This window comes from Trachurus trachurus, assembly GCF_905171665.1.
Source record: "Trachurus trachurus genome assembly, chromosome: 7".
NCBI classification, from domain to species: Eukaryota; Metazoa; Chordata; class Actinopteri; order Carangiformes; family Carangidae; genus Trachurus; species Trachurus trachurus.
The window spans coordinates 4,570,251-4,584,974 of NC_139901.1; the positions used below are offsets into that span (position 1 = coordinate 4,570,251).

Genomic DNA, 14,724 nt, shown 5'->3' on the forward strand with positions numbered 1-14,724 from the left:
CCCTGCATCCGATGTTGCGGAGGAGGAGGAGGCGGCGCCTTCTTCATCCGTCGTCACGTGAGCAGAGCGGAGTGGACGTCACGTCACCTGCTGTCAGTGACTGTAAAGATGGCGTCGGCACGGATAGCGCATCTCCGCGGCATCTCTGCGGGCTGGGCCGCTGTCCTCGGTTTATTCAGTGTCCTTAGCGCGGGGAGCTGCGACGAGCAGGTGCCGCTGCTCCTATGGACGAGCGAAGGGTGAGAGACGGTCACATTTGTGTATGTGTGTGTGTGTTTTTTTTTTGTTGCTCCTGACATCAGAGGCGTCTCCTAATGGTTTTATCCTCACTTGGCTAAAGGTTAGCGGTGTCAGTGATGTTATTAAGATGTAACCCGACCTCAGCAGCTCCGCTAAAGGACATAAATAAACATAAACTCCATTCTGGCTCATTTTAATGCGTTGATAATGAAATAAGGGCGACACGAGGGGGAAATGTAGGCTTCATGTAGCCTAATCCTGACGAATGGCAGGTGCCTCAGCGTCTGTGCTTCTGTCAGCAAACCGTTTACTCACCGCCCGAAACATGAACTGTATCATTATTATGTAATAATTTATTAACCTTAGTTAATTTAAACACCCATCATTTCTACCCATCTATCTCATTAAACCGCGTGAAACCTGAAACCCAGGGGCAAAAGAGTTGTTCATCATTGGGCCCCTGGTGACTGACGCATATTAGCAACCAGAGACCAAGCACCTCTCCAGTCCACAGATGAAATGATTTGTCTGTTAATCTAATAATTTATCGACAGAAATGTAGCTGATGTGTTTGAGAATTTGTGTGACTTTAGTATAAAGGTGTCACATCCAACACAATCTGGGGCTAATAACAATGAGTTGTATCAAAATATCAGGAGCTGATGTTTTTGATAAAGATCAAATGTGTCAGTGTTGTGCATTGGCTACACTACTGTCCTGGTGCTGCAGGGGGGGAAAAAAAAAATCATATTCTCCACAGCCAATAATTTATCATTATAAATTCTGCAATAGGCTACAACAAAATTAGGAGCATCGTTCTTCAGTGGTGCTGTATGAGATAAAGACATAGAAGCAATATCAAAGCACATGAGCATGATGAAATAAAAACATTAAAACGACAATAATAATGGTAACATTATAACAACACAAGTAGACATGTTTTCAGTCTGAATATTCATTTTGAGGTGAACAAACTAATGTAAAGGAAGGTCTGTAAATGTTCTTCGGTGGTCCTTCAGTGCTATAGTGAGAGAAAAAGCAACAATAAATGACAAGTAACAATAAAAGAATAGTTAAAATTGTGTGAATGTGGCTCATAGTTTAAAAGTGCTTAGGAATAAAAAAAAAAGCACTATCAATATTGTGTACCTCTAAAACAAAGCTTTATTTTGAAATCTCCACCAGGATCTCTCTGCCAATCCAGTCCCTTCCTACTGCCGGTCACATCGTTGGGCAGCAGCAGCTCGCCTCTTACCTGGAGAAAGTTCTGAATGTGGGCCCACGAAATGTAGTGCTGTTCCTTCAAGACAAGGTACACTACACACACACACACAAGATTTTTTGTCTATTTTGTATTATTTTGACATAATTGTGTTTCTTGTGAAGTAACTCCCGCTTCTTTGTGTCCTCTCCAGATGAGCATAGAGGACTTTACCATGTACGGAGGGGCTTTTGGGAACAAGCAGGACAGTGTTTTTCCCAACCTGGAGGTAAAAGCATACTTCTATGTTTTTAGTATGGGTCACCTCGAATAGTCGACTATTCGATGATTAGATTCGGAGAGGTCTGATTGAACTATGAACCTCGTTGTCGAATCGTCGCAAAATGTGGTTATGAAAATAGATCATACCATTCTGACTATATAGGGGTGCTCCCTGCTGCTGAACATCTGATTTTACATAGAATTTATTCGTTTCTTATAATAAAGGATAGACTGTTTTGATACAAACATCATAGTGAGTGCTCCAGCACCGGCGCACCCATCTCTCTGACTCTCTCTCGCTCTCTCTTTAAATACGGGCTTAAAGTTTTATTTACAATATTAAACTAAGGGACGCGTTCTCTGTCTATCGATCGCATAGCACCTACTCACACACACAAAAACAGCGCTGTCCGTGGTGCTGTGACACTCGACCCCTGAACCGTCTATACAAGCTGATCAGAGCCGGTCCAAGGCATAAGCGAGCTGAGTTTAGTTTAGTTTAGTTTATTCGTTTAATAAGGGACAATGTGCAATTACATTAATCATTTAAAAGAAAAAATGAAAAGATGGTTGCACCAGATTTAGCTCCCAGCTAATTTCCATCTGTAGTCCCTACACATAACATAAAAGTGATAAAATACACAGAATACAAGCTATTATACAAAGATGAGGCATAAACAGATACAGAATGACAATAGACAACATTTAGACAACAACATGTATGAGGTAGGCAAAGTGCTTATAGCAGCAAGATGTTGATTGTCTTATACTGTATGTGTGGTGGACACATCAGTACAGTAACTGTATGTGTAGTGGACAAAGTGCAAAGTGCTCATAGCAGCATGCTTATTCACAGTATTGATAGTAATAAATAAAGTAATAATAGGTAAAACATGAAAGTGGCAACAGTGGCAGATGTAATACCAACGATGGTAATTCTCAGTTACAAAAAATAAAAAATTACCAGCTATGGTAATGTGACAGATGTATCTATGGATATCAGATGAAAACAGAGACAAGAAGTGCCAACGAAAAAGAGAAACAGCCCAATGAGTCGGGCAGAGAGCCTGATAGCACCATCTAGTGTTGGCAACTGCTTAGTGCCCTGTGACCGTTAGGGGCCCCAAATTGCAATTAACTTTGTAAAACTAAAAGTTAAAATTGCAAAAATCTGTTTTGGTGCCATTTCAGATTGAAAACCATAGGTGGGTAAAAAATATGCCAGGCTAAGATGGTGATTTGTAATGACAGATTAGAAAAATGAAATGGTGTGTAAATGATCAATAATTGGTAATATTGGCAGTAGCCTGATAGAGGGCCCCAAAATAAAATTTAGCTTAGGGCCCTGTGGAGGCTTGGGCCGGCCCTGAAGCTGATGCATGTATCATGGCCACACAACAATGCAACTTAACGTTTTCATTCTCCATACACACTCGTTAATTCACAGAACACACTCATACTCGTCATCGCTGCACCGTCCCTGAAAGAGAGACGGTGATGTCAGAAGGATGGACGGAGAGTGTCCTGTTGTTGTTATCTGATGCCAATTGACCCTTTGTCAAGTCCCGCCCCCAACATTTTGGGGAATGGGATAAAAATGACCCTGGGAATATGTTCTGGATATTGTGAATCGCTATTGCAGGTACCCCAGGCACACATTTTAACCATATTGAAAAATTAAAAAGTAGTTTTTGCCGAAAAAATTGCTGTCTCTACCCATCTCGTTTCATAGGGTTTCATCCCAGGGTTGTCCAACCTTAGAACGTTGCGCATCTCGTGACATGGGGAGAAGCGCTCTGATTGGTGGATCAGCAGATCAATCAGAAGGCCAATAAAGGGTCAATTGAAGAATTTGTTTATTCGGGTGTTTTAACTCTTTTCTCCGGAGTGGAAAAAGGTGTAAATGAGATCATGAATCAATGAGGGAAAAAACGCCATGGGCAAAATCTGACCAATCAGATTCGACTATGAAAATCCTTAGTCAAGGACAGTTTTTAGCAGTGAGTGTAGTGTTTAACAGTCTCTCACCTGTCCCAGGTAAACACGAGAGGAAGGTCTTTATTCATGGTGCCATACTGTGTTACTCCAGGTCTGTCACCATCACGTTTTGTCTCTCCTGTGTCACAGGGAGCTCTGATGTCCTCGTCCTCCCCGCTGGTGTTACCTGCTGTGTCCTGGCCTGCCTCCAATGCAGTGATTGGCCAGCTCCAGGACCAGCTGGACACCTCACCTCTGTACATGGACCCTGAGACCCTGAGCCAGCTGAGACTCAATGCATCCTCACCCGCCCTGCTGGTGTTCCGGCTGCCCTACGGCATCGGGTAGGTACTTCCATACCTAAACTAAGTATTTGAGTATTTTGAAGTATCCAGATGGTGCACTCAAAACGGTCCAAATGTTGAGTGTGGAACGATGCACACTTCACACCCTCAACAATCGCTGTCGTGGCTAAATAGCGGAATATAATATACAATATATAAATCAACATACCGGTAGGCAAATGTTTTCTGCCAGTAAGAGGAGCAGGCTGATGCAGCGGCGGTGGTGTAATCTCCACCTCGCATTAAACAGGTGGCGCACACAAGCAAGAAAAGAAAAGAAAAAAGGGAAATAAAGGACGAGTAAGTCCGGCGTTCATTATCACTAATTTAAATAACTAACAAAACAAGCCGGTAGATGTGTTGACGGGCGATAATAGCGGTCGAAAAAAAAGAAAACATTGGCAACCGTTGCTATCGTTAGTAGTAGGTGCACAACAACAGTATTTGATTTGAGACAACGCTAACCGTCAAAATTTTATGATTTATGTCTTCGGAGCGTCTGAGGCTACACAAGCTGCCATCTTCGTTGTGTACAGTGTGTATTTGAGGGTTAATAGAAACACACGGTGTTCATGTGACAGTTGTCATGTCCAGATGGTGGCTGTCTGAAGAAGAGAAACATTAATGGTGGAGCACGTGTGCAGTAACCTGAATGGACACAGGTGGTTTGATAAGAAATAACATAAAATGATAATTAATTAATTCATCAGTCTGTTTTTTTCATGTGTGTCATGTGTATTTTGTCAGTCTCAATATTTCCACACTGGACAACACATGACATTAGTGTGGGGTGCTATTGTCATGTGTTATTTGTTGCCTTGGTTGTCCTCAATTACACATTACCGTAATGGCCCAAACGCAAAACCTCCTACAGGGTTCTTACGGATCCTTAAAAAGACTTGAAAGGCATTGAATTCATTAATCTAAAAACAAGGCCTTAATTGGCATTAAAATGTCTTAAATCAAATTTTCAAAGGTCTTAAAAATGTTAACACATGGTGAGTGGTATTTTATGGTTGTAATTAGTTTCAAATCTCAAAAGAATTGGTAACATTCCGACATAGAGAAGTTAGTGGCGGCCGTCAATGCTAAATTTCTCACCGCCACCAGCTCCTGAGTTTTGTTTTTTTTCAGACTTTTTATGCATTTATTTTGAAAGGACAGCTGGAAAGAGACACAATCCAATGTTCATGTAGCAGTCACTTTACCTTGGACCACATAGGAAAGTGGGTAAAATTGTCCCTAACCCTATGAAATTGATGTGGTGTTTTTTTTTTTTTTTTCTGCATTTGTGTTTATTGTAAAGTCGGTCTTAAATTTCATTTCAAGTGGCTTTAAAAAAGTCTTAAATTTAACTTTGGCTTAAGCTGTAGGAACCCTGTCCTATCTGCTGGATTTTCTGAATTGTGGATTTCACTTTGGATGATGGGAACAGGGAAGGATACTCATATTCAGTCTGTCTGCAAGATAGATAGAAAAAATCTTTCGAATAATAATAACTTAGTAGTTAAATAAGATAAATAAGTAAAATAAATGAATAAAGGTGAACTAAATGACTAATTTGGAAAGGCCATAGAGAAAAGGTGTCTTGAATAATGTCTAAGTTTGATTTTTACCCCAAATTGTTGCTGTATTCCTCATTCTCTCGTGGTCTGACTCTGTTGCAGGGCTGATCTGATGTCTGCCAAAGAGATTCTCAGTGGAAACGGTGAGTCGACCTCACAGCCAGTCTGAGCCATCAACTAAAACCCATTTGGTCTTTGTAGCGCGGCAGTGCAGTGGTTAGCACTCTCGCCTCACAGCAAGAAGGTTCTGACCTCTGACCTCCTGGGGCCTGGAGTTTGTAATGTTCTCCCTGTGTGTCCAGGTTGTCCAGCTTTCTCCCACAGTCCAAATACATCCACACTAGGTTGATTGATGACTCTAAATTTCCTGTAGTGTGAATGCGAGTGTGTATGTTGTTCATATCTATATGTCGGCTCTGTGATAGGCTGGAGACTAGGGCTGGAACGGTTCACAAAATCACGGTTTACAGTTTGGTTCAGTTGTTTTTTACACCACAGAAATACCATACATCCACATAAGATATTATGTCCAATCATTCACCATTTAGAAAAACATCAATCAATTATGTCTTGCATAGTCATTCAAAAACTGAAAGAATGTGCACACACCCACTTAATTTTTTTTTTATTATAGGGATAGTTCAACATTTTGGCAAACTGGCCCATTGCCATAATCATATATCATAATAAATGCAGAGACTGCTTGCTGAAAAAATGCATATCAGTTGTTTTGCATGAATTTGCCTCGAAAACATCTCCGTCTCGTAACATTCTATTATTATCTCATAGCGTGGTGAATGTGCAGGTCACAACTTGTCCACCAGAGCGTTTTGGAGTTGTTGGATTGTGTATTTGATGAGTTTGATGAGGGAAACCAAGAAATCCCATGACTCCGCAGCGTAGCTGTGAGCAGCTCACGGCTCTGCTCTGCCGTTCTAAAAACAGCTTGCACCAACAATTAAAGGTAACGAACCTACTCCTAAAACTATAGGGATTATGGCAATGGGCCAAATTGCCAAAATGTTGAACTATCCCTTTAAATACTATAATGATAATTGAAAACTTTATTGAACAACATTAGACAAGTGTTCAAAAGGATTAAAAACACAATAAAGCCCAAAGGCTTATTTCCATTGTGGTCCTTTGATGGTAGACAGTAGGCTACACATGGATTTAAAAACAAGGAAGACAAACACACAACACATGGACATAAAACATAGACTACAACATTGAAGAAAAAGAACAAGATGAAATAGATAAAACAAGGGATTAGGTCCCAAACAGAAACAACAAAACATTTAACAGACACACAAACAAACAATATAATAATCTAGTGCTTCACAGCTCTTTTGATTTAATTTATCGGTTGGCTAACCATTTTCTTTATTGAGGACTTAAAAAGAAAGTAGGAGGAGCTAACAGTTTTAAGGTTTAAAGGAAGGCCATTCCACAAGACAGCTGCTGAGTAAGGAAAAGAAAACTTTCCCATACAGAGCCTGTAGTCAGTGGAGCTCCCCCTGGTGGAGTAATTGTGTGTGTCACTGACTTTGGAGAAGTAGTTTACTAAATACTTTGGTGCCAGGTCATTTTTTATTTTATAAACTAAACACAGCTTGAGTTGAGAAACTCTCTCCTCCACTCTGAGCCACCTGAGGCTGGAGAAGTGGTTAGGATGGAGGTGTGTTCTGGGATGAAGTTTATGTACTACTCTAATCAGTTTGTTTTGACATGTCTGTAGCTTTACTTTGAGGCCTTTAGAGGTGCCAGTGTACCAAGATGTACAGGCATAGTCAAAGTAGGAAATAACTTTTATACTTGAAGGTTTTTATTGTGTTGTAGTTGTATTGGCTGCTTTGGAACTGTACAAGTCACTTGAAGCTGGCATGGAGTCACTACAGTCCATTGTATTGAGATGTGTTGTTGTGTTTCAGACGAGGTGATTGGCCAGGTGCTGAGCATCATGAAGACCCAGTCAGTTCCCTACACAGCCATTTACACAGCCCTGAGGCCCTCCAGGGTGAGTCAGCTGTCCTCTCTGTTGATAATGATACAGTACCACTGAGTGTTTCCTGTGTTTGTCCTGCAGCAGTTTTCATTTGCGTGTCCATGTGTTGTCTTTTCTGTGTCCACACAGGAGGCGGCATCTCTCTCCATGGAGGCCGGTGTGGGCGGCGGGCGCTCCCTGCTGCAGGCCAGAGGTGGATACAAGGAGAGGGAGAGGGAAAGAGAGAGGCAGCGCAGGATTAAGGAGAGGGCCGGGATCTATGCTCCAGTGGAGTTTAAGGTGGAATGACTCACTTACACCTTTTCTAGCACTGGATTCCCACTTAATATTCTCTAGCTGTGAAATGAAAAGTTCGGGGATATAAATGCTAAATGCTAAATAAATGACTAAGTGTTGTGTGTGTATCTAAAGCCTGATGCATTACTCTTTTCACATTGTTCCGAAAACTATTGATAACATCACCAGGAACGCTCACAGTGATTTATTCAGACTTTCTCTGACCCACACCCACCATCCTGCTGCCACAAATATTCACGACAGCAACAAACCTGGATTAATCCTCCAGTGAAGAAATGCAATATTTCAACCTATTTGTTAAAGCATGAAAAAAAGTTGTTTTCTTTTTAACTCTAACTAATTCTTTGACCTCCCTTGTCCCTCGGCTTCTGTTTGCTCTTTCCACAGGAGGGGGAGGAGACCTGTATCCTCCTGTGGGCTAAAAGCCTGTCGGTGAGCATCCTCCGGAGCGGTCGCTGGGAGGAACAAGACCTGACCCCATTAACCTTCGGGGAGGGTGTCAGCCCAAAACTCCACGGCTCAAGCTGCGACAAAACCAAAGCAAAGTAAGATCATGACCGGGATTTAGTTGAAAGGAGAAGTAACTCGCTGCTAAAAGCGAAATATCAGAGAAAAGTGAAAAATATTGAGAAGTTTCTATCATGGCCCTCAAATCAAATATATCCTCAAATATCTCTCTTTTTGTCAGATCAGTTCAAACCATTACAGTTGACAAAGATGAGCAAGTGAATTTGGACACACACCAAGTCACAGTAGTTGCGTTTCCATCCACCTTTTTTTATTTGCAATTTCAAAAATTGCGAATAAATACTTGAATGGAAACGCCAGAAATTCAAAAAAAGGCGGTAAATGCGCATAAAAGTTTTTACGCTTTGGGGGGGTGGATTTGTCAGCGTATCGATTAACTGAAAATGCGACTTTTTGTTATGGAAACAGGTTATGCGAATTGAGCCAGAGTTTGTGGGTGAAGCTGCTGGACTTCACCCAGCGACGTTCAAACAAATGGAGAACGACGCCCCGGTGTCCCAGCTCTCGTCTCTGCACACCGCAACACAAACGCGCTCCGTAACCCATAATGTTTTGTTCATGACTACACAATCACACGCCGTAACATCGTTATGTAACGTTATCCACCGCTCCATTTATTGATTTTTCGCCGGCTTTGTTGTCAACAGATGCACATGGGCGAGAGGAGCATAACCAAAACAGCGGAAAAGCGAGCGGACTTGCACAGTTCCCGACTGTCTTTCTGTGTAAATATCTCATGTTACAACATGAAAACCTGCAGCTTATATTCAAGTGCGGCCTATATGTACAGTATTTTCTTTTAAAATTTAGCTGGTGCGGCTTATACAGGTGCGTCTATAGTCCGGAAAGTACGTAAATTGTCCATGATGTTGAGTGTCAGCTGAGTGTCAACTGTTGGATACATTCACGCTCTCTTATGACGTAATCTCACGGCGCACTCCTCCTAATCGCAAAACACTAATGAATGGAAACGGGCATAAATTCGCTTTGCTTTTTGCGCATTTTCACAAAATCCGCTTTTAAATTCAATACGACTTGGATGGAAACCCAACTAGTGTGACATGTAATGAACTTGTAGGATTCTTATCATCACACATCCCTCAGAGTCCAGTTTAAGGGCAGAGCCTCAGAGGTTGGAAACTGTGGCCCCAAAGCTATGGAGTTCCTGAGATCCTCAGCCTCTGTGCACGTTTTAAAGGACAGTTAAAGACACACCTGTTCAGGCAGGGCGCTGGTTGTGTTGCACTGTAATGACTGATGTTTGTACTTGCTCTGCTTTTATTCAGTTGTTTTTATTTATTTTTCTGTGAAGCACTTTGTGACCTCGAGCTATAAAAGGTGCTAGTGTATATAATTAAAGAATTACTTACTTACTTAGACGCAGTAAGACAGTAAATGCAGTATAGAACATAATAGGAGACAATTAATGAATTATAAATGATCATGGTTAATTTTCTGGCTTCATCCTCTGAAATGAGAACTGAATCTCTGTGTGATAACGGTAACACTTTTAAATAAGTACACACTATTAAGCATTAGTTAAGCATTAAATACTGAAAACTCATTAGTTTGTAGTTTATAAATACAGTTAACGAGCAAAACATTTTTAACTGTGTTTATAAATTACATACTAATGAGTATTCCTGTGCTATAAATGATAAATTCAGTATTTAAATCTTAACTAATGCGTATTAGTGTTACCAAATTTTTCTTAATTTTTTTTTTTATAAACCAAATAATTAATCATTTATCTATTCATTGAGAAAATAAATGGCAGATGAATCAAAAACAATAACTAAGAAATTAACACACACTATTTATGCATGTTACACATGATATAAAAATATAAATGTAATAGCTTGTTGCAGCCCTGGACAGTCCCAAAAGTCGAAAATATGTAGAAGTTATGATACATCTGGTCTGAAATCTCATAATTGTGTCTTTTCGTTTCCTCTCTGACGTGCTTCATGTTTTGTTTTTGCAGATTGGTTCTCAATTATGAGGATGTGCTCGACCATCGCAGCTTTAAACTGATGTAAGTGTCTGCACAGCACAGTGTACATCTGAACATCGTATCTCCCTCTTAAAGCAACTACAAAGAACTTTTAACTGGATGTGCAAAAGTCTGTGGTTTCTGCTGATGTCTCAGAGGCCATCGGTGGGAAGATAAGCTGTTTCTGAATAGTCTAACTGTATATCTTCAGAAGGCAGTGGTCCACCAGAGTGCACCCTTTTGACATACAGACGTACTTACATATTCAAAATACTTAAAGGTACATTGTGTAAGTTCTCCTGTTATCTATTCACGAAAATCGATTATTTCGTTCAAAAGTCTGTTTTTCATTCATCAATAATCCCCCCCATCAACAAAGTGAAGTGTTCCTTTCAGCTCTGAATTAGCCGTTCATATCATTCATATCTACATGGAGCGGGTAAGCTCGGTGCTGGCTGCCATGTGGTGTCGCCATGTTTTTACGTTCAGTGGCAGCGTGACGGTAGGAAACCGCGGAAACTCAGCGGAGACACCGGAGCTGTCGGCTCAGGTCGAGGTGACGTCTGTGAAAAGTCACCGCGGTAACGCAGTGAGGAGGAATGGAGCGTTACACTGATGCTGCATTCACCTGCAGTCGGGCAGACGGCCGTCGGTAACAAACCAGATGTCATTTTAGTCACAGAAGTCCAGAGAAAGCCGGTAAAACGTGGGTCAGGTCAACAATACAACATCGCCATGACAACATATTGTCACGTGTATTGTTTTGCCTCGTGCTGACGGGCCACTTGTTTACATAGAGGCTTGTTTAAGCCGTTACGTGCAGCGGCTGTTTTCCGTCTGCCATCTAACCGATTTCACGTGAATGCAGCATGAAAAATATGATTGAGTTGCTTGCGATCTACAACCGCACCGCTAGATGGGAGTAATTCCTACACAATGTACCTTTAAGTATGGAAGTATTCGAATTGAGACACTGCATATCACTTTTGGCCACAGGGGTCGCCAAAATCAAAATCAAATCAAAATCAATCTTTGTAGTTGCTTTAATCAGAAAGTAGAACTACTTCTGGAGGACGTGGCTCATTGTGGAATCTCGCCACCATCATCTCCTGGAAACCTGTAAAATAAGTGTTTTTTGTGTGTGTGCTCAGCTTTGCTATGAGTCAGCGTCACTACAAGGTGTCTGCACGCCGCTGGTTCACGCTGGACGCCGTGGAGCTGGAGTACGACAAGATCAAAGCCACATTCAACGGCAGCAGACACGTTTATGCCCCCGCAGAGTACTCGTACCGCTGTGAGTCCGTCACCAACTTCCGCTGGCCCGTGCTCATCCCACGCTCGTCCAAAGACCCAGCCAATCAGTGGAGGGTCTCCTTTGAAGACTTCCAGGTAAGATGGTGATTTCTTCTTTGTCAAATATTGTCATGTCCATCTTGTATCTATGTAATTGGGAGGCTTCTTGCTGAGACGGGGTGTAGCACAGGCTAAAACAGTTGGTAGGTGTAGTTTTGGTTTTACTTGTCTTTTACTCAGAAACAGAGCTGTAATAAAAAAGTCTTGCGAAGTATCGCGCGATTTCGCACAAGAGTCAAGTTGAGAGCTCAGTATGTTTACAGGTCGTCTGAAGCTCCCGTTTGTTATATCAACAAAGGAGTATCAACTCGGAGGCATGACGTTTTCTTAGCAGTAAGAGTAAATCTGGCTATTGTTTATTCAACCTGTAAATATACTGAAGAGACTTTGCGAGACTTTGTTATTACAGCTCTGTTTACAAACATGTCGGCTTTCTTGGAGTAAACAAACCCCTCGGTGTATGTCTGAAGCCATCTGACGCTGTCTGTGGAAAAAAATTGTGGTTTTGTGGGATGTAAACAGCCTAAGATCCGTCCGCCCCCATTATACGCTGCCGTGGCGATGCAGGAACAGACAGAGCTGAATTGAATTTGCCTGGAATTGTCCTTTAAGGTTGTGGGTTTGACTCCAAAGTTGACGGAGATCACTCCCTCGGCAGCGACTCCTGTTTATTACCTCCTACTGGCCTATAGAATATTAATCAATATATTTACTATATTGTCATTCACAATTAACACTATTATACATATGTGTAATATGAAATATTGATGTAACAATAAGCCTTTACAGTGATTAATAATAAACATATTGATTATCCTCCCTCCACAGATCCAGGGCTTCAACGTGAGCGGCACTGAATTCTCGTATGCCAGTGACTGCGCAGGCTTCTTCTCTCCGGGTATCTGGATGGGTCTGATGACCAGTCTCCTCATGGTGCTGGTGCTCACCTACGGCCTGCACATGATCATGCAGCTCCGCACCATGGACCGCTTCGACGACCCCAAGGGCCCGGCCATCTCCGTGCCCCAGACAGAGTAACAACTGCCACCTGTCTCTCCGACCCCACCCTCGATCATCCCCCATCGTGTGTGTCCCACGGTCGCTCCTCCTTACACTCCAATGCTTCCACCCCCCACCCTTACATTTCCCTCCCCTTTCCATCTGTAGTTGGACATCACTGGGAATAATTGTTGGCGTTGACAGAATAAGAGTTTATTCATCATCTTGATGTTCACACCTTTTTAAAATGTGCATCCTGAGACTCAAGCATCTAGTTTTCAGGCTGCCATGGATCCAGATGTCCCACCTGAAAGGGATACACCTGTACATATAGGGACAAAATAACTTAAGAAAAATGAAATGAATTATGAAATACTATTTATTGGTGAAACTACTGTCATTTGTGTATGTTTGTGTTTACATTTGTAGCTGTGAGTAGAAGGTGAAATGTGGTTTTGAATTAAGGGAATCATTGGGAACCAATCACATTCACTACATTCCATCAACTTTAGGTCAAAGGGACGTTTTGATGAAAAACTAAACATGAAATAAGCACTGAAATACAGCATTAAAGTCATTCCCAGCTATTTTGGAATAACCCTCATGGTTGTGTTAAGTTTACATATTCAAACAATATTGTTTTTCTGTCATAAGAAAAATTAGTGAAGTTCTTGCAACTGATGTGCACTGAAATATGCTTAATGTGAACTGTTTTCTTTTTCTGTTTGTTGAATTTTATTTTGTAGTGAATCTCATTGATGTAAGGTCCTGAGTGTGGTCCTGTGTTGTGCTGCTGCTGTGACCCCAATAAAACATCTGTGAGAACAGGTTTCACTCTGTTTGATACAGCTGTTAATTACAGCTTTAGGTTTAGGTTCAAATTGTGCACACATCAAATTGAGTGTGGGATGTATTTCTCCTGTAAAACATTAAAGGATATATTTGAACAAAGGTAAATGTAAACATATACTAAAGAGATCATATCTATCTTAATCACAGCTACACATCTAGGTACATGGATGAATCGGCATTGTGATGTTTGAACAGTGAACAGCCTGGGGCCTCATTTATCATTGTGGATACACGTTTTTTTACACGCTCTTTCCCCCGTTTTGTGCGTACGCACTTTTCTCCGCCTAATTTGGGATCTATCAAACCAAAACCTGTCGGGAGAAAGTGCCGAAATTTACGACCAGTCTGACCATGGCGTACCGGCATTTACACGCTTTTTGAAGAACAGGAGGAATTGGCGACACCGCTGCAGAGTCAGAGAACTGCAGCGACGAGGGAGAGAGGAGCGTGGCCACTGTTTGAAGTAGCAAGTGGTGGTGATGATGACCCCCCCCCCCCCCCCCCCCCCCCCCCCCCCCCAGCACCACCACCACCACCGCACACGTGTTGACGTCGGCACTTTACATGAAAAGCACAGCGACTCAGATTTTCCCCCTGTGCATTTACACTAGTTTGCTCCTAAATACTGGCTTTATAAAACGAATTTCGTTTTCTTTTGATATCATATTGATATTTTTCCCTTGCATGTAGGCTACACCTCTTCCACAACCAGTCTGTCCAGTCTGGAAAATAATTTCTGCGACGTGCGTGTGTTACCAGACTGTGGACACACACAAGCAAGCAGCAAGCCCAATAATGTCGGCGCAAATCAAAGCAAATGAGAAAACATGATCGATATTTTTTGTGTGAATAATATTTATTGTAGCCTATTTAACAAAAATTGGTGCTGCCCAACATCATTTTAGGAAAAGTCACAGACTGGTGGACTTCAATGTTTTTTTTATTTTTTTTTTTTATTTTTATAGCTATGCACAAATGAAAATCAAAGTCGTGCAGTGAACGGCAGTTGGGGGTTAGTGGAAAGGGGTGCAAAGTAGTACTAACTGGCAGTGGAAACCCTGCTTTAAATTATTATGACATAATCTAAA

At 41.6% G+C, this 14,724-nt stretch overlaps 1 protein-coding gene across 1 annotated transcript; it reads left to right on the top strand.

Moving 5' to 3' along the window:
- Positions 1-108: 108 nt before the first annotated feature.
- On the top strand, positions 109-13,577 carry atp6ap1a (ATPase H+ transporting accessory protein 1a; the record flags this gene model as incomplete). The annotated part of the gene is made up of 11 exons (XM_083975709.1): positions 109-239; positions 1,426-1,552; positions 1,656-1,730; positions 3,851-4,044; positions 5,712-5,752; positions 7,541-7,626; positions 7,744-7,893; positions 8,299-8,456; positions 10,424-10,474; positions 11,584-11,821; positions 12,614-13,577. The coding sequence occupies 11 exons, from the start codon at positions 109-111 to the stop codon at positions 12,821-12,823; spliced, it is 1,461 nt and encodes a 486-aa protein (XP_083831835.1). The 3' UTR covers positions 12,824-13,577.
- Between the last annotated feature and the right edge of the window lie 1,147 nt (positions 13,578-14,724).